Here is a 26,675-nt window from a genome sequence, read left to right as displayed (position 1 = left end):
CTTTTTTGTTGTATGGGAATATCCTTATGATGGACACAAGCTGGTTAGTGTGATATGAGATCAGTTTAAATCTTCTAATCAAACTGTCAGCAGAAAGGAAAATCCCCAAATATGGAATCATTTATTTGTATTGGAATATCTGGAATGGTGGTCCTGTCTGAATGGGGTAATCCATATTGTTAATAAAATGACAGCCAGTTCGTGTTCACTTTCTCAAATCAGTTACAGTTAGCGGGGTGGAAGAATGTTTTTTCTTTTGGCTGTATCTTGTGTCACAGTTTGTATATGCTTATGAGTTGGGAGGAGTTCAATAAGTCCCAATAGGTAGGACTCCAACAAGATATACATTTATTTTTTCCTATTCTATCTTGCAACCCTTATGTCGTGTAGCTTCAGACCTCTCAAAGTTAAGAACCACTGCTTTAACTCCCGAGAAGTCATGACAGTGACAACAGTTTCGAGTGCCCAATGCAACCACACTCATACACTGTATGATAAGGACTTGTGTATGCAGTGTGTGAGCAGCTGGTAACAGACTCTTTACTGTAGAGCCGATCAGTAGATGTAAAGAGACTTTATTTTTCACTGTTGAACGTTTGACATTTATGATCATTCATTTATGCAAATCACATCTGATGTATAAGCAACTTTAGACCAGTCAAATCCCATTTAGCAACTCCACAGGATGCTCTAAAGTAAACTGGAGAAACTCCTCCCCAGATCTTATGGAGAGAAGTCATTGAGAGTTGGAGCATCGACCCCTCAGCTATGGCTCTGAAATAGTGGGAGGTTCACATCATAATCACATAAATACAGTACTGTTCAGACAACTATCTGCTACAACACTCGCCCTACGGAGATGGGAGGGGGAGGGTTACAATATATAACGCAGAGAGAAGGGCGAGGACATGATGGCTTAGACCAACCACAAGATAGGCATATCTACTGTAGGTATTAATAGACTATTCACTAACTCCCAATTTTGGTAATGATATAATATTACTATAATAGACACATATTGGTCCAGTAGCTTTCTTTTTGATTCTGCTGTATTTGTCTCTTTCCTCAGACAACAACAACAACAAAGGAAATTCAAAAAGGAAATTGAACAAAGATGAGAAACGACAGCAGCTCTTCAACAGATAACTGCTGCAGAGCTCCAGGCTCAGGCCTGCTCCATGCTGGGACCCATGGTGGAAAACCTATACTGTTTATTCATGTGGGTTAAAGGTCCCATGTCATGCCTTTCCGGTTATCACCCGTCCCCTTGTGTGTTATGTAGCGTTTTCTGCATGTAAACGGTCTGCAGAGTCACACACCCTCAAAGTGCACCCTGTAGCGAGTACAACTCTAACACAGAAAATACCTGTGTGTGCTGCCCCAGAACGCCTCGTTGGAGATTTCTCTTTTTTCATTTTTTCTTGCTGGGTACAGTGACGTGCCCATAGCCAAATGGACCCAAATGGACCAATCTGTGTGGAGCTCCTCTCACTCACACACACACACACACACACACACACACACACACACACACACACACACACACACACACACACACACACACACACACACACACACACACACACACACACACACACACACACACACACACACACACACCACACACACACACACACACACACACACACACACACACACACACACTCTCTCAGCGGCGAAACTGTGACACACTGGGGGGGGTTACACTGCAGGTACGCCGCATTTGGGGGATGCGGGTGCTAGTGGAGCCTCGCAGATGGGGGTGCTGCAGCCCCCTCAGCACCCCCCCCCCTTCCGCCACGCAGCAACCAGGAAATGACACCAGCTCACACTGTCTGCTCCTCGCAGCAGCGAGCCGCGCAATGTCCTGCCAACACGGCACCCAGACCCCACGCAGCATTCTCATCTGTTTGTCATTACTGGTTGCTAACGCTGTTGTAACACATACTCATTGATGTTCCGCTGTAACGGTGGTGGACTCATCAGAACAGAGTGGCGAGCTGACCAATCAGAGCACACTGGGCTCACAGGGAGGGGGGGGGCGCAGGAGCTCCAACAAGCCGTTTAGGCCAGAGAGTGAATACACAGTCTATACAGAGATGCTGTGAGAAACCAATGTGAGTTTGGAACATTGAACAATGTAAATCTATTCTAGTCGACCTCAACAATGGAATTATGATCAGTAGAAATGGCCATGACATGACAAAAAGCACTTTTGTTAAATTCACGTTTATCAATAGAAATTATTACATAGCACTGTATTTAAAGTATTCTAGGTAAACAACACAACCATAACATTTGAATGAGTGTTACTTATAAAATGAAGTAACCTAACATTAAGTAGTAACTCATTTACCTTATTTATTTGCCAACTTTAGCTAGCTATACTAATATTGCCAGTAAACTAGCATTAACATTAGCAAAAACAACAGGAACCAAATGCAAAAAGCTTAATGTAATAGTTTAAGCAAACAAAACATTTTTTATATTTAGATGTAACTACAACCTGTCAAATTAAATAACGTAACAATAGGCAGCAAATAACTTACTAACCTTATGAGTTTGCCTAAATTAGCTAGCTAGGCTAATATTGTCAACAACTGACAAACGTTGGCAAAACTGGAAACACATTAAAAAGCTTAATGTAACAATTTAGGCAAACAATACAATCTCAATAGTTATATATAACTGAAATTTATAAAATGAAATATCGTTACCTAAAGGCAGTAATATTAACCTTATGCTTTTGCTAACATTAGCTAGATATGCTAATATTATAACACAACTAACATTAACGCAACAAAACTACAGGGAAACAATTCTAAATCTTAATGCAATGATTTCAGATAACAATACAACGAATGACATTAGCATAGCTTGCTTATGTTAGCAAACTCATAAGGCTAATACAAGTTATTAACTGCTTCGTAACTTTAATAATCTAGCTTCACTGAAATGTTAAGGTTGAATTGTTGGCCTCAGTGTGATTGGTGGAGGTTATATTTGGAGCAATAAATGCAAACTATCATATCCTGATGGTCATCTCTGGTGTTCACAATTTCAGATATCACTTCCTTCTCCGGCCAGGAGCTCTGCAGCTACACCTTTCTCGTCTTTTCTTTTATCCCCTTCATTCAGTTTCTTCTATTTTTAAAGGAAATATGGATGTTTATAAGGTTTTGGGGGGGTATGGAGGTACCCCCACTGTGCGTTTTTTATTCTGAGCTGTCAGGAGACGGTGGGACAGGAGCTTATTTTGTTGCCATTAGACAGCCCTGTTTCCCCTCGTCACTTCCACAGCTGAGTGCTGAGGGTCTGGCCAGAAGCCGTCGGTGGGGCGGCGGGCCAGCCGGACGCGGGGGGGCCTGACTGTCCACTCACTGCCATGCCTGACATCGGCTGGGTCATCTGAGTGGGAAGAGAAAGAAGACAGGAAGTCAGTGTTATGATTCATCAGAGCTAAAATAGAGAGCTCCTCCCAGAGGCACACTCCCCTAACTCCATGCCTCGGCTTTTACCTTCGCCTCTGCTCTTAAAGCCTTCCGGCTCCCCCAGCTCAATGCCCTCTCCACCCCCCCAACCCTCCCCACTTCTCTGTTCACCTCCATCTCTTCGCCCCTTTCTGCCTCCTCTGCTCCTCCTCCTCCTTCCATTCTGCCTTATCTATTATGAATGTGTTTGGTGCAGCGCTACTTGCTTATCTGGTCATCCCACAGCTGAGAGAGAGTGTGTGTGTAGGTTTGTGTGTGTTTATCAGCCGAACCAGGACATACAAGCAGCCAAACACATGTGTGTGTGGGTAGATATGTATGATCTCTATTAGCCTCCCTAATGTCACCACAAGAGTTTTGGAGTGCTAACACAAACACTGTATAAGGGACTGGGTGCATACGGGGTGTGTGTGTGTGTGTGTGTGTGTGTGTTGTGTGTGTGTGTGTGTGTGTGTGTGTGTGTGTGTGGTGTGTGTGTGTGTGTGTGTGTGGTGTGTGTGTGTGTGTGAGCAACTTGGACAGAGGTGTTGACGGGAGTGTTGGTCCATTATAAATACAGCTGGTTGTCTTTATGTTAACACTTTGGGCATATTAAATAGATTTAACATGGACAGATCATATCTACGGGAGCCCTGCGGGGCAACAATAACAAACATACTTTTATTCACCTGATAACAATGGATTATACCATATATAATTCAAGAGTAAGTCATAAGTCAACAAACTGTCTCCACCCAGACTACTTACATTTCCCGTTAGCTTTAACTTAGCTAATGTATTGAAACATTGTGGTGGTGGCACTTGGGTTTTATAATTAACGTCTTGTTTAATTAAATCCCTAATTGGTAGTTCAGCTTCACTCTAAGCCCTTTGAGACATTTGTGATTTTGGTCTGCATAAATTAAATTGACTTGAATTTGTAAGCTGTAAATATTACTGAACTTCATTAATTGGAGTAAATTAAAAGCTCTGAACCCATTTCCCATCTGCCGTTAACACGTTGTCTGAATGAGGCAAAAATGCATCAGGTTCAAATAAAGTTCATGCAGCAGCTTTGGTTCTCTTTACATCACCTTGAGTACATGGGGAATTCAAGGCTGTTTATGAAGGTGACAAATGGACGTAGCAGATCGACCTGCTGTCACTAGAACACAGCTAGTTTCCTCTCACTGGTCTATTAGAAATGGACCTCAGAGCGATCAAACGCCTCACTATAACAAAGGACACTGATCACCCTAGGAGCCAACCGTTCACATTACTGGGGGAATCTCTCGGCGGTCATGGTCAGTGGTTCGAGTCCCAGTACAGACCAAAAGAAAACGTTGTACCTAGTGTCTTCGTCTACTGCCATCTGTTCGGAGATACATTACATTGCATTTAGCTGACGCTTTTATCCAAAGCGACTTACAATAAGTGCGTCCGACCAACAAAATACAAACTTGAAGAAAACAGAATCATATAAGTACATCGGGCTTCATAGAGCAAAAACATTTCAAGTGCTACTCAACTGGCTTTAGATAAGCCAGCCCTTTATTAGTATATAAGTGCTTTGTTAATAGTTCTATCGCTCGAAGTGGAGTCGAAAGAGATGAGTTTTCAGTCTGCGCCGGAAGATGTGCAAGCTGTCTGCTGTCCTGATGTCAATGGGGAGCTCATTCCACCATTTTGGAGCCAGGATAGCAAACCCACGTGTTTTTGCTGATGGGAACTTGGGTCCCCTTCGCAGCGATGGTGCAGCGAGCCGTTTGGTTGATGCAGAGCGGAGTGCACGTGCTGGGGTGTACGGTTTAACCATGTCCTGGATGTAGGAAGGGCCAGATCCATTTGCAGCATGGTACGCAAGTACCATTGTCTTGAAGTGGATTCTAGCAGTTATCAGAAGCCAGTGAAGGCAGCGGGGGAGCGGAGTGGATGATCAGACATCCACTGAGAGATGTCAGCTAGACAAGCAGAGATGCGTGCGACGACCTGGGTCTCTGAGCGGGGGAAAGGACAGAATGAATTGGGTGTCGTCAGCGTAGCAGTGGTATGAAAAACCATGCGGGCTAATGACTGATCCGAGCGAGTTTGTGTACAAGGAGAAGAGGAGGGGACCAAGAACAGAGCCCTGAGGGACCCCTGTAGTTAATTGACAAGGGTCGGACTCGGACCCTCTCCAAGTAACCCTGTAGGTGTGGTCTTTGAGGTATGAGGTGAGGAGGGAAAGTGCAGAGCCTGAAACTCCAAGTTCTTGGAGAGTGCGAAGGAGGATCTGATGATTCAGATACAGCCACAACTTAACGATATGCACCATGACAGCTTGTTACTTTAAGATTAAACAGATAATTAACTTACAATAATAGTTAGTGGATCTTACGCAGGGCAATGATCCAAGTCCAGACAAGAATCTCCGTTTGTGCATTTATTTTATGATCCAATATCATTAACAAAGGATAATCATCAGGTTTCCCGTGTTTCTTTACTTTGGCCTTTCCTATGGCTTCCTTTCTTCTGGCTCCAAAAAAAAACCATGTGCCTACTAGTGCTCTGGTCACACCTCCACCTGTCTTTAATATATACACAATTACACCAGGTGCTCTAATCACCCAGTGCCCAACACTGCCTTCAAAATAAAAGCATAGAAACTACTTCAATAACAATAACTAAGAATACATTTACTATAAACAGCAAGAAAATAAACGTTTAAGTATTAAATAATATAAGGCAATATATACCGCCAACACTTGGGCTCTGTCTGTTCCAAAATGCATCCTATCTAAGTATTGCACCACAGCGTCTATTGGTCCGACTGACCACTGGCTATGTATATGTGAATTAACCACGCCCCTTTAGAGAGTCTAAAGGCCGGAGTGAGCATATTACTGCACTGGGCTTCGCAGAGGGAGCACATTAATGTATAAGACTGTATATAAACTACTGTATAGCACCAGGATTACGGAACTCTCTGACAGAAAGGAAAGTCCATTCTTATTTAGGTGACAGATACTACAGGTAACATATAAATAGGCTTTGTAAGATGAACGCACCCAGGAACTGGAGTGGAATTATAATCAGCCAAATGTGAAAATGGTTTAATCATGACGCTAAAAGTGGGAACGTAATGGATTTTTACAATTTTATTGAATTATAAACTTCAATTTAATTAATTTTTATGTTGATATTATGTGATGGACCCACACAAAATAGTCAAAATTAATGAATTTAGAAAAAGACAATGCTGGTTTGAAAAAATGATATATGTGTGCATATGGAAGATTGGCCAGAAAAAAAGCCAATGCTCAAATCATGTTTGGATTTCACCAAATACCAACGCATGCTCAAATAGTTTTACATCAAAACATACTTTGTATCTTTAAGCATGTGTACATCCAATAATACAATCTCTCCAAAAATAAACTCAAAGAACAGGTTTTAATGCAATAATATAGGAAAAGCACTAAGGGTGTGAATGATTTCAATGGCGCTGTATGTCTGTGAGGCTTACCTGGTTCATGCCCCACTGTCCTTGCTGCGGCCCCTGGTTGGCTAACACCCCCCCCTGCTGCTGCATGCTCATGTAGCCGCCATTAGGCACCGACATGACGGACATCATGGCCCCCCCACCCATCCCTGGAGTGAAACCCTGCTGAGAGAACTGCATCTGAGGCTGGCCCACGAACATCCCTGCTGCGGCAAAAACACACACAGTTCTTCAGGTTAACGTTCAGAGTCGTGAGCAGGTAAAACAGAAATAGTTCATATTGAATGATCATAACGGGTGAATGTTGCAGTTCAGCTTTGCAGCTTTCCTTTGAAGATCTGTTTTTTTGCTTTAACCTCAGAAATAGTGGAACCTGGCAGGTGATTTTCCGGCACTGCGTTGATTTTCCGCTGCCTTGTGAAATGAGATTACTGGGAAACACTCCAGTTGAAAAGGGTACAACAATGACTTCCATTGACACAATCCTAACATAAATGAACCCTTTCTAGAAACTGATTTTTCTGAAGTCTATATGTGTTGTTGGGATGGAAACCTCCACCCTGAAATGAACTGTAGTGGCTTTAAAAGAATGGAAAACAACAGGAGTCCTTTGCAAACAATGCAGACACTGTCTCCACAATTAAGAATACGCTTTATACTTTACTTTTTGAACCAGCCCCTCGTTATGCTTCAGGCTTAGACTGTTGGGGGACTTTAACATGTAATCTCTTTTCTATTTCCCTCTATCTCTTTGCACTCATGTCCCAACAATGCATGTGACTAACTGAGCATCTGGGGCATCATCACAGACATGTTTGTGCCTTCACCTGGCAGCAGGTCAGTATTAAAGGTTTCAGGAGGTTTTGCTGGGGCCCTGCATCATGGCCACCTTTAAGAAATGTTGTCCAACACCTGGAAGATTGTCGACATCCACTTGGATCCAACATCATTTCCTTGTTTATATATACACAATGTTCTTATATTTGGACTCTCTATGGATTGTCGATGGTATCTTTTTTATTTATCCACACAACATCTCATACATGTCTGTCCTAGGAGAGGGATCCGTCCTGTGTTACTCTCCCAGAGGTTACTTCCAAAGGCAAATGTGTAATTTGTGATATTGAGCTACATAAATAGATTATAACAATATATATATATATATATATTTGATTTGATGCATTTCACTCCAGATATAAGGATAATGTGTTTATCTTCAACTCTCAACGATATTGATCACATTGTCAATTAAAGTTATCTTAGAGTCCACTGTTTGCTGTTGGTTTTCCACATCAAAATACTCTCCACAGAAAACAAGACTACGCTTCAGGAGTGGAACGTGAGAATCCAGCCTTTTCTGCATATAGACAATATGCTCCCACTCACTTAGTAACACACACACACACACACACACACACACACACACACACACACACACACCACACACACACACACACACACACACACACACACACACACACACACACACACACACACACACACACACACACACACACACACACCACACACACACACACACACACACACACACACACACACACACACACACACACACACACACACACACACACACACACACACACACACACACACACAGGATGTGTGGCATTAGCCTGGCAAGCTTCTTTCGGCTTCATCCTGAGTTCCTTTCCTAATCCTCTATCGTGCTGCAACACAAGTGCAAATCTGCTGCCTACTATCTTCTACCCATCAGGAACACAAGGCGCTTTCCCTCACTCTCCACTGTCAGGTTGATGGAGCAGCATGTGTGGATAAACAACAGCCCACGTACGCTCACATAAACAGTCTTGGCGCTCCGTGTTTCCACATAATAGCTGTGAGCTGAGTGCGAACCTGTTTTACTGCTGCAGGGGGACCCGGTAAACCCGCCCGCGTTTCCCCACGCTGACCTTTCATCTGCCTTCACTCTCCTCCACTTTTATGATGCATCTCTCCTGTGATGTATGTGAGCACCTACAGCCGAGAGTGCACTCTTGTGTTCATATTACGGTCTGTTTTCCCCAGCCTATGAGACTCTACAGCGGGTCAGTGATGACGTCTTTCAGTAGGGCTCCCTCGACAACAACCAATGAGATTTGTGCATGTATGCAGAATAAAAGATCTGTTGCAAACACACCTTTATGATTCTTACACATGTTGTTCAGCAGGATCATCTCCACATATTAACACCACTTAATGATTGTTTGAAGTGTAATGCAATCTCCAGGAGTAAGAAGCTAACGCTAGGCTATAAACACATTAAATCAGTTGCATGGCTGCACGTCACCACCGCTAAGCTAAAGGCGGCTAATGTTTGGCTAGATGACAACTAGTAGTCTCAAGTGGACAGTTACATTGGTGTAAAGTAACCAAGTACATTGAATCCAGTACTGTACTTAAGTACACATTTTAGATACTTGTACTTTACTTGAGTATTTCAATGTTTTGCTACTTCTTAAATTCTACCCCACTACAGTTCAGAGGTAAATAGTGTAATGTTACTCCACTACATGTATTTAATACCTTTAGTTACTTTGAAGATTTTGATTAATGATGTGATTTATAATCAACATTAAAATAAGACATTAGAAAATGGGACAATCTGCATCATGAGAACTTTTACTTTGAGTATATTTTGATGCTAATACTTTTGTACTCTTAAAGATAGGGTAGGTAAGAATGGAGAAACCAGCTAGAATGACTTACAGGCAGGTAGGCATCCAGTTATCTGCCCTGGGCCGAGGCAGATAACTGGTCTAGCTTTTTACAGCGCCAAGGCTTCCACAGATGAAATATTTGTATATATTTATTGTCAAAGCATTTAATGTATTCATTGCTATCGGGATGTTAAGAGCATTCCATGGAATATAATTAAGGGTTTCTGAAGTGAATTACCTACCCCACCTTTAAGTTTAACTTGCAGTACAGGACTTATAACAGAGTATTCCTACACAGTGGTATTTCTACTTTTACTTAAGTACAAGATATGAGTACTTCTTCCCCCTCTGGACAGTTGTTAGATACTGCTGTTTTGATGGCATAGAAGCTTCAGACATTCACCTGTAGGGTATTTACTGACATCGTTTTAATGTGGGAGAACAACATGTGAACATCTCTTTAGGTCAACCATAGATCTTACTTTAGGCATCTACCCGTAAACCCTGACTTCAGACGAGGACTCATTTCCAGGTTGTAAGACTGAGTACTTACAGACAAACAAACAGCTGTGGGTAGCTAGCGACAAACAGAATCTGTGCAGACTTTTGAATGATAGAAACACTCGTGTTGTTTCTACTATATGTCTTCAGTCTAGCTCCTGTCTCTCAACATTTATCAAATGGTGACTTAAAGCTTTTGGGATAACCACTCATTATTTACTCCAGTGTGAATGGCTGATTTGTATATTTAAACCTGCTTTGAGGAAGACTGGAATAGCGCTTTGTAAATGCAGTCTGTTTACCATTTCATACTGTGTGTTTCTGTTAAAACACACTCAGGTCTTTTTCTGGTTGGTGCGGTTAATTTGGGCGAGTCTGAAAGCTGCCAATCATACTAAACACACTGATCCAAGACCGCCTTAAGTGTTAAACCGAACCACATTTTTACAATTAGTCTTTAATAAGTGTGTGACTATGATTCCCTAATAACCCTTAAGTCGTTACAACAAGCTAATTATGTTGCAGTTGTTACCTTGTGAGCTCTGTGTGACACCAAAGAACATTAGTATGCACATTCTGATAATGAAAGTGCTGCAGACAGTTCTCTTTTTTTCCTTGCATACACTTCCTGTCAGTCACCAGCAGGTCGCTTTCGCTTCTGGGTTTCTAATGATGCAGGATGGTAATTGTCAAATCGCTCAAAACTCACTTTGAATAACTTCGTGTCCACTGGACTAAACTCCTGAGCAGAATATCTGACTCTTTAGCTGCTCCACCATTTATCGTGGCTCATAATATCTGTCTGCTGCTGGACACAAGGTTTAGGAGAATGAACCAGAACAGGAACGTTTTGGGACCAACACAATACACGTTGTAGCTACTGTATACACGACAGTATGAAAGCTCTGGTTGAGCAGTTGAGAAGCGAGCAGTATACTTCATGCAACAGTAGGCAAAGAAAGCCTTTCAGGTTTATTTCCTTTAGTTGAATAAATAAAAGGAATATATGCTGACAAGTTCCTGGAAATTGGTTAGGTGTGACCACATGTTCAGCGGGCAAGTTCCTGAGCATTAATATGCACACGGCGATCAAGCTTAATTGACTATATAGTCATTACAGATGGTGTGTGTGAGTGTGTGTCACCTTGTCCTGAAACAGGCTGCAGCTGGCTGCCCACTGAGCTGCTGGCGTACAAGGACAGGATGGAGTCTTTGGATAGAAGCTTCTTCTCCTCTGCCTTTGTGGTGGTGGCAGTGGAGGTGGAGGAGGATGCAGAGGAGGAGGTGGAGGGGTCCGCCTGCGGGGGGGCTGGACTGGAACCAGACTGCCAGGGGGACAGAAGGGGGGTGGGATGAAGATAAATGGCTTTGACATATGTATGGTTTCACCTACACACATCTTTCTTCTGAAGGTGTGTGCAGTCCATGCTCTTGGTCACCTCACACATGGATATGAGATACATTGTAGTTGTATACGGCTGAGTCATTTTACTAGAGCAGATTGGATTCATCAGTTTTGACATTTATACCAAAAACATATTAATGCCGAACATTTCCACTCCCTTAGAAAATAATATAAAAATGAATCAACCAACCAAATCAGCAGGCCATTGGAATTTATTTTTATTTTAGACATTTAAGCCTATTGTTTTTATTAATACAGTATATCTTTTTTAAGCCTTTTAGCAGCTAAAGGCATAGCTCATCCCTTTTCTGGAACGTTTATCGATGGAAGTTATGGTAGATGAACAATACCAGAAAGAACCTCAAAGTAGAACATCTTAAAAAACTGGTGAAAAACAAATGGAAATGGAGAAGCTACTACAAAATAGTGTCATTGGTAATTTTTGTAATACTTGCTACTATTTAAACACGTTATCTTGTTTTTTTTTAACCAAAGAACCATGATTCTTGAATGTAACATGGTGTGGTAACATAAGCAGCCGTTCAATAACAATGACTAAATAAAACAAATTGAAAAAAGTTGATAAGACATTTATTGAAAATCAAATATATCGAGGAAAAGAATATATAACAAGTATACTAGTCCAAACAGACATCCAATGCAAACTTTTTGTACTTGCAGTTTTTTGATAAGTTCAACATACAGATTTTATATTTGTTTTATGTCTTGGATATATTCATGACCCAAGTTTTTCATTATATCCTCCTGGGACCCAGCCCATTGAAAATGTCCACTGTAGTGGACATTTTGTTAACATGCATCTCCGTTTACTCTTTGGAGCTACTCTATCAATCCCTGATGTGCTGTACAGAGGACATCCTGGTCTTCCCAGTGATATGTCATTGGTTACAATTGCAAGCTGGGAAGTTCCTCTTTCTTTTCATCCAAAATGGCTGGCATACCAAAAACAAAATAGTATAGAAGCAAAAGGAGAAGTCAAATATTGTTGAATAATTGTCATTTTTACCATGAAAATCATATATGTTCTTGTTTATTAACATGTGAGGAACTATATCATTAGTTCTGAAAGCAATTAAATAATTCAAGTTTTCAAATAACAGGCCTTTTATAAATGTCCAGTCAGGACCGTCTTCATGGACTTTATGACTCAATATTGTTGCAGGAGACGGAACTGAAGCAGACATTTTCTGTACCAGATAGTTCAGGGAGATTCAGATGATGAGCTCTCAGATGATGAGAGAGATGAGGCTTTCACACCTGGGATAGAAGAGGGTCAAGAAGAAGGGGGGGAAAGATGCAGGAGGCTCCATGAGCACACAGACAGACATAGAGACAGATAGGGACGAGCTGGAAAGACATGGCCCCCTGTGGGCCAAGAGTAGCACGTATGTCTTATTGTTGTTTTTATTTTAAGTGGAGCCATGAAAAATGAGAATTGCCTCAGGAATGCAAGCTGTGTTTCTATGAGCAGGTCAAATGGAGACAACATCCATAAAACTAGTCAAGATGACAGCCCGTGCTGACTGGAGTCAATGAGGTGCTTTCCCACTACATTGACTACAAAGTCTTTGAAGATCTGGAAAGATTCACCAAAAAACAAACTAGTTGTTTAGTGACCAAATAAACAGCAATGTTCAGATCAATTACTTTATGTTTTAAATAAAGGTGAATGTATTATTGTATCAATGTCACTCTATAACCATAATACGTTACATAGTCCATCTGTTAATTTTGGCTGTCTGTTCAAACTAATATGGCCCCGACGTCCTCTACAGTGGACATACTGTAACATTTTAAAATAAAATAAAAAAAGTCTAAATTGCAAGATGTTTTTTTAACCCTAAATAGGTAGTAAATCACAAAAAAAGGAAATTGGAAGACACTTTTTTCCCTCGGGTCCCAGGAGGATATACCATTGAACCTTTGAAATCCCTCAAGGGGCTGAGCCTATTTGCTGTTAAGCTTGTTCGCAAGGTGGACATTGAAATATCTCTAACAGACTCCTAATCCCTCAGACTGCGGTAATGACCAGCTTCCTTCTTCAAGACTAACCGTATCTGTAGAATGGAAGGCATGCCTCAGTTAGAGTCTACCAGCTTTGAGCTTTATTGATACTACCATCTATCAAATGATTTGGAAAGGGAGCAGCAACATGTGGAGCATGAGGAATGTTAACCAATGAAAACTGCTACAACGTAATGTGAGTATAGTTGCGTTGGTATGAAATACTAAAAGCTCACTTTATTCCACCTGCCTCCCACACAATATGACACAGACACAATTAGAGGTTAGCTAGTGCAGCATTCATGAGCTAAGGAGGCAGATGTCTTCTCAGTGGTTGGTGGAGACCAAACAGAGCTAAAACAATCACATACTGGATTTATGTTTGCCAGGTGACCTGAAACACAACTTCAAATGAATGCTCCATATCTGCTGACTTAGTACTTTAGCAACTGATTTCAACAGGCCTTCTGCAGGTTGCTTTTGACGCATGGCATTGCATTGCAAAGCATGGCTCTATTTAACTCAACTATTTTTTATTTTGGTTTTACATAAGCAACAGTCATGGAGATTTTTAGCCGGTTCTTTCATAAGAACAATGTAGTTCAGGTTCCAAGCAAGCTGAGCTGGTATCTGAAGGTAACAGTCACTGTGTGTATCTCACACAGCTTGACAGAGAAGCATCTGAGGGTGTTGTTGAGCAAAATGTCAATTTAATTGAAGTGCAGATGGTCCTCTGTTTGGTTGTCAATGATCGGATTTCATTTGAAAGATGATGTCACGCAGCGTCACTATGGAACCATATGGTTGCACTATTATTGTTGTTACTGTATTGCATTTATGGTTGTGTGTACTACTGCGTGATTATGCGTTTGATACTGTTGAGCGCACCAAAAGAACCATCCCCCAAAGTGGACAGAAAATGAGGGACTGGCATTAATTGCTGTACTGCATTGCTTTTATAGAGAACCGCAGTGACGCGTCCTAAAACCCGGATGTAAACTCCTTCCGGTTCCTTCGTCAAAAACGCAATGCAATTTCTTCATAAGATTTTGGAAAATAGCTGGAAATAAGGTCTGTGCTTGACACATTTAAGAGACGGATCACGTTTTGTTCAGCCGGATAATATCCACATGTCCACCCTACTTTTATAATTTTCGAAAGCATAAATCTAGTCGCAAGAAGCAAAATGCTAACGTTATGCTATAAAGGAACTACAGCAGGGTCGCTGCTTCAACGTCACGCCGACTTAAGATCCATATTCAAAAATACAGATTCAAAATTGTACAAGTTGAAGCTTTTGTTTGAACAGTTTGCAGGAGGCAGGGACTTGCTTTCAAGCAGAGCAGGGCAAACAAACTTAGCAGGAGTGTTTTACGTGTTCGGCGTAATGACGTAAAACGGCCTGTAGTCCTATTCAGCCACTTGTTAACAACCATCATCTTTCAGACACGTCAACTCTTCAAGAATCACCAGTGGGGTCACTGCTGATGTATGTAATGTAGAACAAAACGTGATCTGTCTCTTCAATGTGTGTCAAACACAGACCTTATTTCGAGCTATTTTCCAAAATCCTATGGAGAAATCCCATTGCTTTTTATCGAAGGAACCGGACGTGGTAAAAATGCTAACTTACTTCCGGGTTTTAGGACGCGTCACTGCGGTTCTCTATTGCTGGAATGAAGCAATTGCCAATGTCATTAGTTCAATTTGTCCCTGTTATGACTCATGAATATGTCTGGTGGTTTTTGAAGAACAACAGAAGCAATTTATTGCTATCAAGGTTTGTTTGGTCTCCAAAGAGGTTATTATAGAAAACGGTTGGAAACCACTGAGAGACACTCGGGAAATCGAACTGCTGTATCAGAGTCACAGAGAGACTCACATGTATTAGTCTTTAAAGAAGACATATTCTGCTCATTTTCAGGAGATATTTGTATTGTGTGTCTCTCCTGTGACATGTTTCCACGCTTTAATGTTCAAAAAGCTCTTTATTGTTCTCATACTGCCCGTGCTGCAGCACCTCTTTTCACCCTCTGTCTGGAACCAGAGCCCAGTCTGCTCTGATTGGTTAGCTGGCCGACTCTGTTGTGATTGGTCAACCGCTTAGTGATGACCCGCCCCTTAGCCTATCAGTACAATGTGTTATAGTGCTAGGCAATAGAAGCGCGAGTGTCACAAAGTGATGTCATTATGTTCCTGAAGAAAACAAAGGAGTCCAATTGAGATGTTACAGTTTGGGGGGAGGGTGAGGGAGTGAAACTCTCTCTGGAGGGAGATTGTACAACCCAGTCTCACGGCATTTCGTGTTCACCAACACGATTTTTAATCTATTGATTCGTGTTCACCAACACGATTTGCCCCTTTTTTTCGTGTTGCACAGCACGATTTTAAAAGCAATGTATTTCTACTGCCTGCAGCACGTCTTTTTCTCCGGTCGGGTCGAGGAAGACCGGAAGCTGTGTGATTCATAAAAACATGTTCTTACTCAATATCAAGCCACAGTTATTATTGCTTTTATTTGAAATCGTATAATTTCGGACTTTTGTTGCCGTCTGTGAGGAAAATAAATGGGGCTCAGAGCCTCAGGATACTGAAATCTGTATTTTTTAAATCTGTTTTTCCTTCTAATTTGTTATTCTTTTCAAAATAACACACTGTTATTTACTCACCAATAACACTCAATTATCCTTGCTTTTATTTATTGGTTTAATTCCATAATCTCGGTCTTTTTTGGCGTCCGTCAGGAACTGAATTTCAAAATAAAAATAACCGGAAACAGACGTAGGCATTTCGAGCGATTACCCAATATCCTCAGCTATGGTTTTAAGCTCGTTTTAAGCTCGCTTGGATGTTTTAGCCGCAATGCATGCTGGGATTTGGTGTTTATATGATATGAAATCCGGAAAACATTTTAAAATAATAAAATAATACTTAATTCCGAGTGTTCTTGCTTTTCTCTTTGAAAGTCATCACATAACGGCATTGTAATACACGGTTCGGCTGCATTGTATATTACAGATCTGCCGTAGTTCTTTATTTCTAGAGCCCTGATGAGAAGACCTTTGGAAAAACTGAGAAAATGCCGTCTACTTGACGTGGATCATAAATATATTCAACAATTAAACAACATCTTCAATTTCTCTTCACACAATACGTCTCCTTGCAGTATCAACACTAATTCGGCTGCCTTTTACATTTGATCTAATTCACAGATAGGTTATATTTACACCATAACGGTGCACAGCTGATATAAAAGGACTGTAGTTTTTAAAGATATTACTGATTTTCTTTGAATGTAAGAATGTAAATACTGAGTCTGGAATAGTATAGCAATATGCTGTAAAATTATGTGAAAGCATGAATAAAACGTGTCCTACACTAATAATACAAAGTTATTATGGCTGTGTGTACCTTGTGTGCACCGCCTAGTGGTTAAAGCACGTTATTGAATTATTGTTTTTATGTGTTTAATATAACACATAAAAACAATAATGTACTCTTTATATTTTTTTCATCAAATATGATTTGAATATTTGAATAAAAATATGAAGAGTACATACTTTCATAGGGGGAAAGTAGAAGGTCTGTGATAGAAATATAAAATATAAAAAATCAAGAAGATACTATAAGTGATCTCTACAATAAAACAGTTTAGTGCAGGATGCACAAAGATATTAATAGGAGGAAGTGCAAAACAGAAAAACGAATGAACCTTTATTTAAACATTAAATAACAGATTAAGGTCTTCTTTTAAATAAGAAAAAAGCTTTGGGGGTATCTATCTACAGATACATATTAAGCCTGACAAAGTACTTAACGTCTAATATATTGCTTTCCTGCAATGTTAACTATGTTGGAGCACTTATTTTAACTGATATTATACATATGGATTATACTCTTATGTATGTAGATAGAATAAGAAATGTGCAGAATATGACAGTTTAATGGTGGAGGTACACACATATTGATAGATGTCTTGTCACTGTTGAAGAACCTGTGACCCAAGTGTTTAATTCATTGCATAACTACACCGTAGTTGTGTATGATATTACATTACATTACATTACATTACATTGCATTTAGCTGACGCTTTTATCCAAAGCGACTTACAATAAGTACATTCGACCAGGAAGACACACCTTGAGGAAAACAGAATCATATAAGAACATCAGGTTTCATATGATTCTGTTTTCCTCAAGGTTGTGTCTTGAGGAAAACAAGATATGTCAATAAACCTTTAAAATCTTGAAATCTTGAAAGGGATGTGCAAAATAGCCATAATATATAGTCTTTAATTAACTATTAGTAGAGAATAACGAGTAATTAATATACTTTATTACTCGTTTCCATTCATGTCAATTGCAGATACATGTTTAGTCTTCTCAAGCACCAACTATCAAATATCTCTCCTGATTGTTGGCACTTGACAATCACCTTCCCTGAATTTTACTCAGGTGTAACTAAAGTCTGATTTAAGGGTTGTTTATATTTCACATCATTAATCAGAATCTGCAAAGTAACTCAAATAAATGCAGTGGAGTAAAAATACCAGGTTAACCACTGAATTGTCGTGGAGTAGAATATATTAATTATATGTTTTACATTTGATAACACCAATGTGTTTAATACTGGCAACTTCTAATTGTGGGAAAAACGAAAACGTTCAGTAGAGACGTCCCATAGAACATTTTGCGAAACACAATAGCCAGCATGTGTAGTTCTGGGGGGGCGTTCGATTCCAGTTTTGGATAGTCTGGCGTGGTTTCGTTCCATTTCACACAGCTGTTTGACGCTCTGCGTAACCTTACGGGGACTGTAGTCCTAAACGATAGCTGGGGATTATGGGTAGTGTAGTGTCTTCGGCCATCCTAAACTCAGAAATGTTGACAATCGCAATGATGCTCGAAATGTCCCTTATAGGCCTACGTCTGTTTCCGGTTATTTTTATTTTGAAATTCAGTTCCTGACGGACACCAAAAAAGCCCGAGATTATGGAATTAAACCAATAAATAAAAGCAAGGATAATTGTGCGTTATTGGTGAGTAAATAACAGTGTGTTATTTTGAAAAGAATAACGAATTAGAAGGAAACAAATATTTAAGAATACAGATTTCCGTATTCTGAGGCTCTGAGCCCCATTTATTGTCTGAGCCCCATTTATTTTCCTCACAGACGGCAACAAAAGTCCGAAATTATACGATTTAAAATAAAAGCAATAATTGTTGCTTGATATTGAGTAAGAACATGTTTTTATGAACCACACAGCTTCCGGTCTCCCACGACCCGACCGGAGAAAAATATGTGCTGCAGGCAGTAGAAATACATTGCTTTTAAAATCGTGCTGTGCAACACGAAAAAAAGGGGCAAATCGTGTTGGTGAACACGAATCAATAGATTAAAAATCGTGTTGGTGAACACGAAATGCCGTGAGACTGGGTTGGATTGTAGCCTTTGCAGACCATTAACATGCACAACAACTAATCTAATCCAACACACTACAGGAAATAAAAAGCATGATAGGGCCTCTTTAAAACGTCAATATCAATTTCCAAGTAAGTGTTCAAGTAAATGCTTAAGTAAATGAGATGTTTGGAAGTTAAGGCCTCTTTTGGCACACATTTTCCATCGGCCTTCCGCTGACTGTGACTGTGACTGCCAAACACTGAAGGAGTATAAGCTCCATTTGTTTTGAAAGAACAGTGACACACTGCAGATTTCTTGCCAAAGCCAGGCTAGGGGCACACTATGTGAAAAGCAGTGATGCATTTGTCTAACCTCAGTCCTAAAAGAAGATGCATTTACTGTAAGCAGAGTATGTCACATGTGCATCTATCCGCTTCTTTGTCCTTCTCAGTCATGCAACCATCCACATAGTGTGTGATATGTTGCGGGGCTCCTAGCAGCACATTGTGCCGTGGAAAGCCTCTTCAACAAGGCTCCATTCTTCTCAGCCAATGTTGGTGTTTATGGGTGCAGCCAGAGCTCTGAATTACCACTCTGACAGCCTCTTCCTCGCTGTCGCTATTCATAGGCCTCGACACGCGCACACACACACACACACACACACACACACACACACACACACACACACACACACCACACACACACACACACACACACACACACACACACACACACACACACACACACACACACACACACACACACACACACACACACACACACACACACACACACACACACACACACACACACACACACACACACAGCTCTGTTTTTCTGCAAAGGGATTGGGGTGTATTTAACAACAGCAAAGCTCACCTTGGAAATCTAAATCCAAGAAAGAGAATATGGAACAGGATAGACAAAAACAAAGTAAAGGGAGATGAGTGAAGGGAAGAAAGGAAAAGAAGGAATAAATCAATTGCTGCTCAGTTCATTACCTCACCGCTTTTCTAGTTCCCAGGCTTTTGTTCTGCTCTAAACAAACTGCATTTATCTTTCTCTAAACTTCTCAGCCTTCATCCCTTCTTCAGCAATCAACAGCATTTCCTCTTCCTTTCCCCCTTCACTCCTCCTTTCTTCATACGCTCTTCTTCCAAATCATTTATCTTGTTTCCTCTTCTATCATTCATCCTGATTAATCCTTAAGTCCAGCAGCAGGCAGGTTTTCTAAAAGATACTAAACAAACTATTTACTTGACTCCCAATATTAACCAATATTATTTGATTGACTTAAAAATGATCGTATTTCTAACGCTAAGAAAAAAAAACTCTGTTCCATGGCGGACCAATGGCTGGAACTGCATCAAGAACAACTTTACGGCAGCACTGTCCAACTCTGTTCACAGTTTCTGATCCAATAACAAGTCCTTAAACACTGCAGAGCCCATACCGTGTTCCTGTCATGCGGCTTTCACACCAGCGCTTTTCCCTTTCTAGCCCCGAGCGGGAGCTTTTCTGGTTCAGCTCCGGTTTCCCTTTTCTGCTCCCGCTCTGTTCACACCGCCCAGAGCTGCCGCTGCTGTGTCATGACGTCACCGTTTACGTGCCTGCTTCATAAAATCCAAACCGCGGAAATCCCTCACATCGACAACAACAACAATGGCCGATTGTATTGAAGCGATGTTCGCTTTGGTTATCCTCTTACGAAACGACATGGAAGGCATCGGATGACTTTACAAGGGACGACTTTACTTGGAACTTTACAAACATCACATGCGAAATGCAAGACTTCTTTGTGGTCTTCAGCATCAACGACAAATCTGCCCCTGTCCCAGAGTCCTGCACGGGTCTGATTTTCAAGACCCGCTCCCGCGACGTGCAATACCGAACCCGCCCCGCTACCCGCACACACCCTACCCGACCCGTCGGCACAAGATCCGCAACCCGACCCAAACCCGCATAGCCTATATGAGCAGTGAAAACGCGCAATTATTAACACACGCAGTTGCATATTTGTCTCAAAAAGCGTGGGATGTTGGTTATTTTCTCCATCTAGGATGACACCAAAAGCCTCCCAGACGTTGGATTTCGCTCTTGAGGAAGTGTTATTGAAAATGCTGTATTCTCCGCTAGAGAGCTTCATCTCAGCCATTTCGAATGTGGCGCGCTCAGCAGCAGATTGATGCGCTGCAGAGGTTATGATTATGCGCGGTCCCGCGGGGGAGAGGTCTGAGGATTTTAAACATTAAAATTAATTATTATTATTTTAATATATGTATTATACCAATACCCGCGACCCGACCCGCATCATCTTTGTTTTACCCAGAACCGAACCCGGAAAAAAGCGTTTGAAAAAATACCACCCGCGAATCACCTTTTTTGCGGGTCACCCGTCGGGTACCCTGTCTGTAGCCCACCGTGTTCTTGTTAGTGTTTACTTCCTGTCTGTAGCCCATACCGTGTTCCTGTTAGTGTTTACTTCCTGTCTGTAGGCCATACCGTGTTCCTGTTAGTGTTTAATTCCTGTCTGTAGCCCACCATGTTCCTGTTAGTGTTTACTTCCTGTCTGTAGCCCATACCGTGTTCCTGTTAGTGTTTACTTCCTGTCTGTAGCCCACCGTGTTCCTGTTAGTGTTTACTTCCTGTCTGTAGCCCATACCGTGTTCCTGTTAGTGTTTACTTCCTGTATGTAGCCCATACCGTGTTCCTGTTAGTGTTTACTTCCTGTCTGTAGCCCACCGTGTTCTTGTTAGTGTTTACTTCCTGTCTGTAGTCCATACCGTGTTCCTGTTAGTATTTACTTCCTGTCTGTAGCCCATACCGTGTTCCTGTTAGTGTTTACTCCCTGTCTGTAGCCCATACCGTGTTCCGGTTAGTGTTTACTTCCTGTATGTAGCCCATACCGTGTTCCTGTTAGTGTTTACTTCCTGTCTGTAGCCCATACCGTGTTCCTGTTAGTGTTTACTTCCTGTCTGTAGCCCACCATGTTCCTGTTAGTGTTTACTTCCTGTCTGTAGCCCATACCGTGTTCCTGTTAGTGTTTACTTCCTGTCTGTAGCCCATACCGTGTTCCTGTTAGTGTTTACTTCCTGTCTGTAGCCCACCATGTTCCTGTTAGTGTTTACTTCCTGTCTGTAGCCCATACCGTGTTCCTGTTAGTGTTTACTTCCTGTCTGTAGCCCACAGTGTTCCTGTTAGTGTTTACTTCCTGTCTGTAGCCCATACCGTGTTCCTGTTAGTGTTTACTTCCTGTCTGTAGCCCATACCGTGTTCTTGTTAGTGTCTACTTCATGTCTGTAGCCCATACCGTGTTCCTGTTAGTGTTTACTTCCTGTCTGTAGCCCATACCGTGTTCTTGTTAGTGTCTACTTCCTGTCTGTAGCCCATACCGTGTTCCTGTTAGTGTTTACTTCCTGTCAGTAGCCCATACCGTGTTCCTGTTAGTGTTTACTTCCTGTCAGTAGCCCATACCGTGTTCCTGTTAGTGTTTACTTCCTGTCTGTCGCCCACTGTGTTCTTGTTAGTGTTTACTTCCTGTCTGTAGCCCATACCATGTTCCTGTTAGTGTTTACTTCCTGTCTGTAGCCCACTGTGTTCCTGTTAGTGTGTACTTCCTGTCTGTAGCCCATACCGTGTTCCTGTTAGTGTTTACTTCCTGTCTGCCTTCTTCTGGTAATTTATCTGATGTCCAGCCCTCCATCTTTTACTTTCTCTTTCTTGATCCTCCTTAGCAACAGTCATTATACAGATGTAGCGCTTCATTTCAGACAGTTTGAAATGCGAGGGCCGTGATTAGTACGTGATCTGCCCTAGCTCAAGGGAAAACCTCCAGCTTGACTTGACCGTGAAAAATAAATGTAATTTTTATGAAGCCAGCTGCAATGGATCATTAATCCACCAGGGGGTGCAGTGGGGTTTCACACTGGAGCTCATGTGAAATAAAGTCAGATGGATGTACAGCGGAACTTTGTTAAGATCCATATGTCCCGGATATCATACTATGTGCTAAATAAGAGACATGTAATCATTTACAAAACATCACCATGTTTTTATTTAACAAAATAATGTTGTTTAGTCGAAAAAAACGAACGGGAAGAAATGCAGCCCGGCTCTCGATTTTTAATCTTAATTTAGTCATCATCTTCACCACGATCATTTATGTTTATGTTCGCCGAATTGACATGAAATCACTGACACATATGCATATACTGTATTTAACTTCATTAAAACGTTATTAACGTGCCTAAACTCAGTAATTCACTAAACATATTTATATTTTAATGGAGCCTCGTTGGCAGATCAGGATCCCAACACGTAGCGGAGGGATCTTGATCTGCATGAAGGGTGTTATTTTCCCCATAAGGAACACGTTGCTGCAAATGATTCCACTTATTACATGGCCACATTCTCAACAAAGTAACGACATGACTCCCAACACCCAATATTAATTGAAATGCTTTTATGGATTTAGAAAATGTTTTTATTGATTTAAAAAATGGTTGTATGTATTGATTTAAATTGACATGCATCCGCTAAGAAAAATAGTCCGTTGTTACCGTTTTTTAAACAGTCTAAATGAAACGGTAGCTCTCAGCTGTGTATTTACACAACTAATGGCCCATCAACCACAGCTCTCTCCCCCCCTCCCCCCCTGATCTTTCTTCTCCAGCAGCTAAATTAACTGTAGGTTACTCTGAGTGACAAGTTTACAGTTAGACACAACACTGTCATTGCAAGTGACCCTCAGTTAGTTGACTTTTATGTTCAACTGCTAAATTCGTTACTGATAAAAAACGGCTACTGTACCTAATTACCTTAACACTAGAACCGCCAGAGGTTTTTGTATAGGCCTACCTAACACCGTCAAATCCCTTAGATTAAATTAGAATGCAATTTTTAACAACATAGGGTGCTACATAACACACTTTCAGGAAAAGTCACGGACTGGGAGACTATATATTTTTTTAAAAGTTACATTGCACACACACATCACAAATATTGACCAGATTGGCGGTTCTAGTGTTAAATAAACTCACTAATTAATTAAACCAGTTCAATATGCATTATTCTTATTCTTATCATTCTTTATGAGCGCAGAAATAGTCTTAAAATCAGACCTGTTTTTTAAATGAACGGCAGGCAGTTAGCTCTGATCACCTATGATAAATGTGCCACACCTAATCGCTGGCCATTCAGCCACACAGCTCCCTCTATACCAGTGGTTCCCAAACTTTTTGTGCCCAAGGCACACCAAAGGACAAGTAAAAATCTCAAGGCACACCTATTGTGCAAAATAGCCCTTATAACACGTGTTATCACTCATATCATGTAAAATATCTGTATTATGTGCATAATTATTTACTAATGCCAAATAAAATGTGACAAAGACAACTATATTACTCATGAAATATTTATTAACGAAATATTTCAGAAATTAATTTGAAACGTTATCAAATTAGGCTTCATCAAAGCAGCAACACACTCATTTAAACCAGACAGGTCACAACATTAAACATGAGACAAAGGAAATTCAGCACAGAGAACTGTCAATGCAAGGAAGCTGCATTGTCCATGGTCCTGAACTACAAATTATAAATGTAACATTTCAGCAGAGATGGGGTCGTTACTAAAAAAAAAGTAATATATTACATATTACTTTTAAAAAAAAGTAATATATTACACTACTTCGTTACTCTCTACATAAAGTAACTCGTTACTTTACTCGTTACTTTACTCGCAGGGCCGGCCCGCCCCTCCCTGCAGGCAGATCACGCAGACTGCTAAAGTTTCAAATGTTCTCTTTAGTTCAGTTTCCATTGTCGCATAAGACTGATCCAGATCCTGAATGTTTTCCTATCTGACCATGGCTGTTCTCTGTCTCCTACTATCTGTATATTTTGCGCAGTCTATCTCTGCTCACGCTATTGCGTCGGCGTGTTCTCCTGCGTGTTGGCCATGTGTTGCACTGGAACCAGACACCGCAAAGACTTCAGCCGAGCACGTACAATAACTCTCCTTACCAGCAGGCGGTGGGAGTGTGTATTCGTCATTCAAAACAGGCAACAACCGGAAGACAGAGAAGAAGAACAGACTGTGATATAAACAAACAACAAATGGCGTGTGCGGTAGCTCCACCTTAGCATGTGTTCTTTGCAGCTGCTTGTTGAGGTTTGACGTGGTGGTTACAGCAGTGGATAACAGCTTCTGGCCTGGACACAGTTTGCACCTCACCGTCACATTCCTGTCTATTCTTCGGATGAACTCAAAATAATGGGCATACCTCCACCCCTCGAGAGTTATCGCTGACTCAGCCATGTTTATGCAGCACTGCACGCGGAGATGTGGACGCGCAAGTCGCGCAGATTACGTACATATAAACCTACAAAGTACTAATATAGTAAATTAAAAAATAATTATTTTTGTGTAGTTGTATATTGCAATAATAACGTATGGTTGTCACAAAATCCCACGGCACACCCGGACTTGCCTCACGGCACACCGGTGTGCCGCCACTGCTCTATACAAATCAAACTGTAGACGGTGTGAAAGCACCTATTGTTTTAAATAATGGTCGGAATGTGACCTGAATTACCGTGGGACAGCACATTCTAAACTAAAATATTCAATCCATAAAGTAACATCTTATCTTATCTTAAAAATATCTTCATATTAATAATAATAATAATAATAAATCATACACAGAAAGGGAGCAGGAGGAACAAATCATAAACATATACAAAAAATATACTGTATATTAAAGCAAACAATTGTAAAGGTAAAAGTATGAGCATAACAAATAAAGAAGTGTAATGTAAACATTTACATTATTATTATGATTATTTAATATATAAAGACTATATATTATTGAATTACAATATTATTAGATATACTTTAGTTGATCTAAAATATTGATGTGTTCAAATGCTCTTCAAAACACAACTGCAAGTCCATGAAACTTGTCTTTCTGTATTTGTGAATGAAGTGCCATCTCCTGGTTAAAACCTGAAATTGAAAATCTGGCAACGCCCTCTTGGAAAATAGTGGGAGGGCTTAACATTCCTCGATACTGGTCTTAGGCAAGTCGTAGGCAGGAAGCTGTAAGCTGGAGTCTGAAATGAGGTGCTACATCTGTAGTCCTTGACAGCGGTCTGTACTACCGTATTAACGTGTCACAAGTTCTGAATTGCCCAACCAGAATCGAGTATTCAATTAAGCCGTGTAATAAGCAGTGGTTATTAACTTGCTGGATATTTATTTTCAAAATGGACGAATGGCCAGAAAAAATCTAAATGTTTGTTGTGTTTGTAGCTTGTAGTACTGGCCTTAAGAACTTCCCAAAACCAATGAATGACGATTGTAAATGTGGTTGACTTTATAACCTGCAAACAGGTAAACCTACCTGCTTTAATATTGTGTGTTCTGGTAAAACTCTCTTCTGATCTTCATTCAGTCTTTTTAAAAGAATCTACTTGAGTAGGGTGCTCTTTGATCGTACGGTGTGCTGATATTATGTCTACTGGTTTTGCTCTGGATACAAATGTCTCCAGCATATGTTGCACTGCTCACTTAGGAACATTCCCTTTAGCTGTAATTTGGCACTGGGGTTGTTTTCTAGAACTCAGGTGAACAATCTGGTCACCGTCTGCTTCATTAATGCAGCTGTAACATCATTAAAAACACTGTGATAAAAGCCCCAGTAATAGGGACAT

The 26,675-nt window shown here is 40.8% G+C and overlaps 1 protein-coding gene across 1 annotated transcript in view; it reads right to left on the bottom strand.

Moving 5' to 3' along the window:
- Positions 1-2,213: 2,213 nt before the first annotated feature.
- Positions 2,214-26,675, bottom strand: part of LOC117460179 (stromal membrane-associated protein 1-like) — a 175,684-nt gene continuing 151,222 nt past the window's right edge. The window contains exons 10-12 of the mRNA XM_034101451.1: positions 11,275-11,455; positions 6,976-7,157; positions 2,214-3,408 (exon numbers count right to left, since the gene is read on the bottom strand). Of these exons, the coding sequence (XP_033957342.1) occupies positions 3,289-3,408; positions 6,976-7,157; positions 11,275-11,455 (483 nt within the window). The 3' untranslated portion in view covers positions 2,214-3,288. The remainder of the gene's footprint in view (positions 3,409-6,975; positions 7,158-11,274; positions 11,456-26,675) is intronic.

The sequence above is a fragment of the Pseudochaenichthys georgianus genome, chromosome 15 (assembly GCF_902827115.2).
Source record: "Pseudochaenichthys georgianus chromosome 15, fPseGeo1.2, whole genome shotgun sequence".
Classification (NCBI taxonomy): Eukaryota; Metazoa; Chordata; class Actinopteri; order Perciformes; family Channichthyidae; genus Pseudochaenichthys; species Pseudochaenichthys georgianus.
Note: the sequence above shows the minus strand (reverse complement) of the source record. Positions and strands in the feature narration are given on the sequence as shown.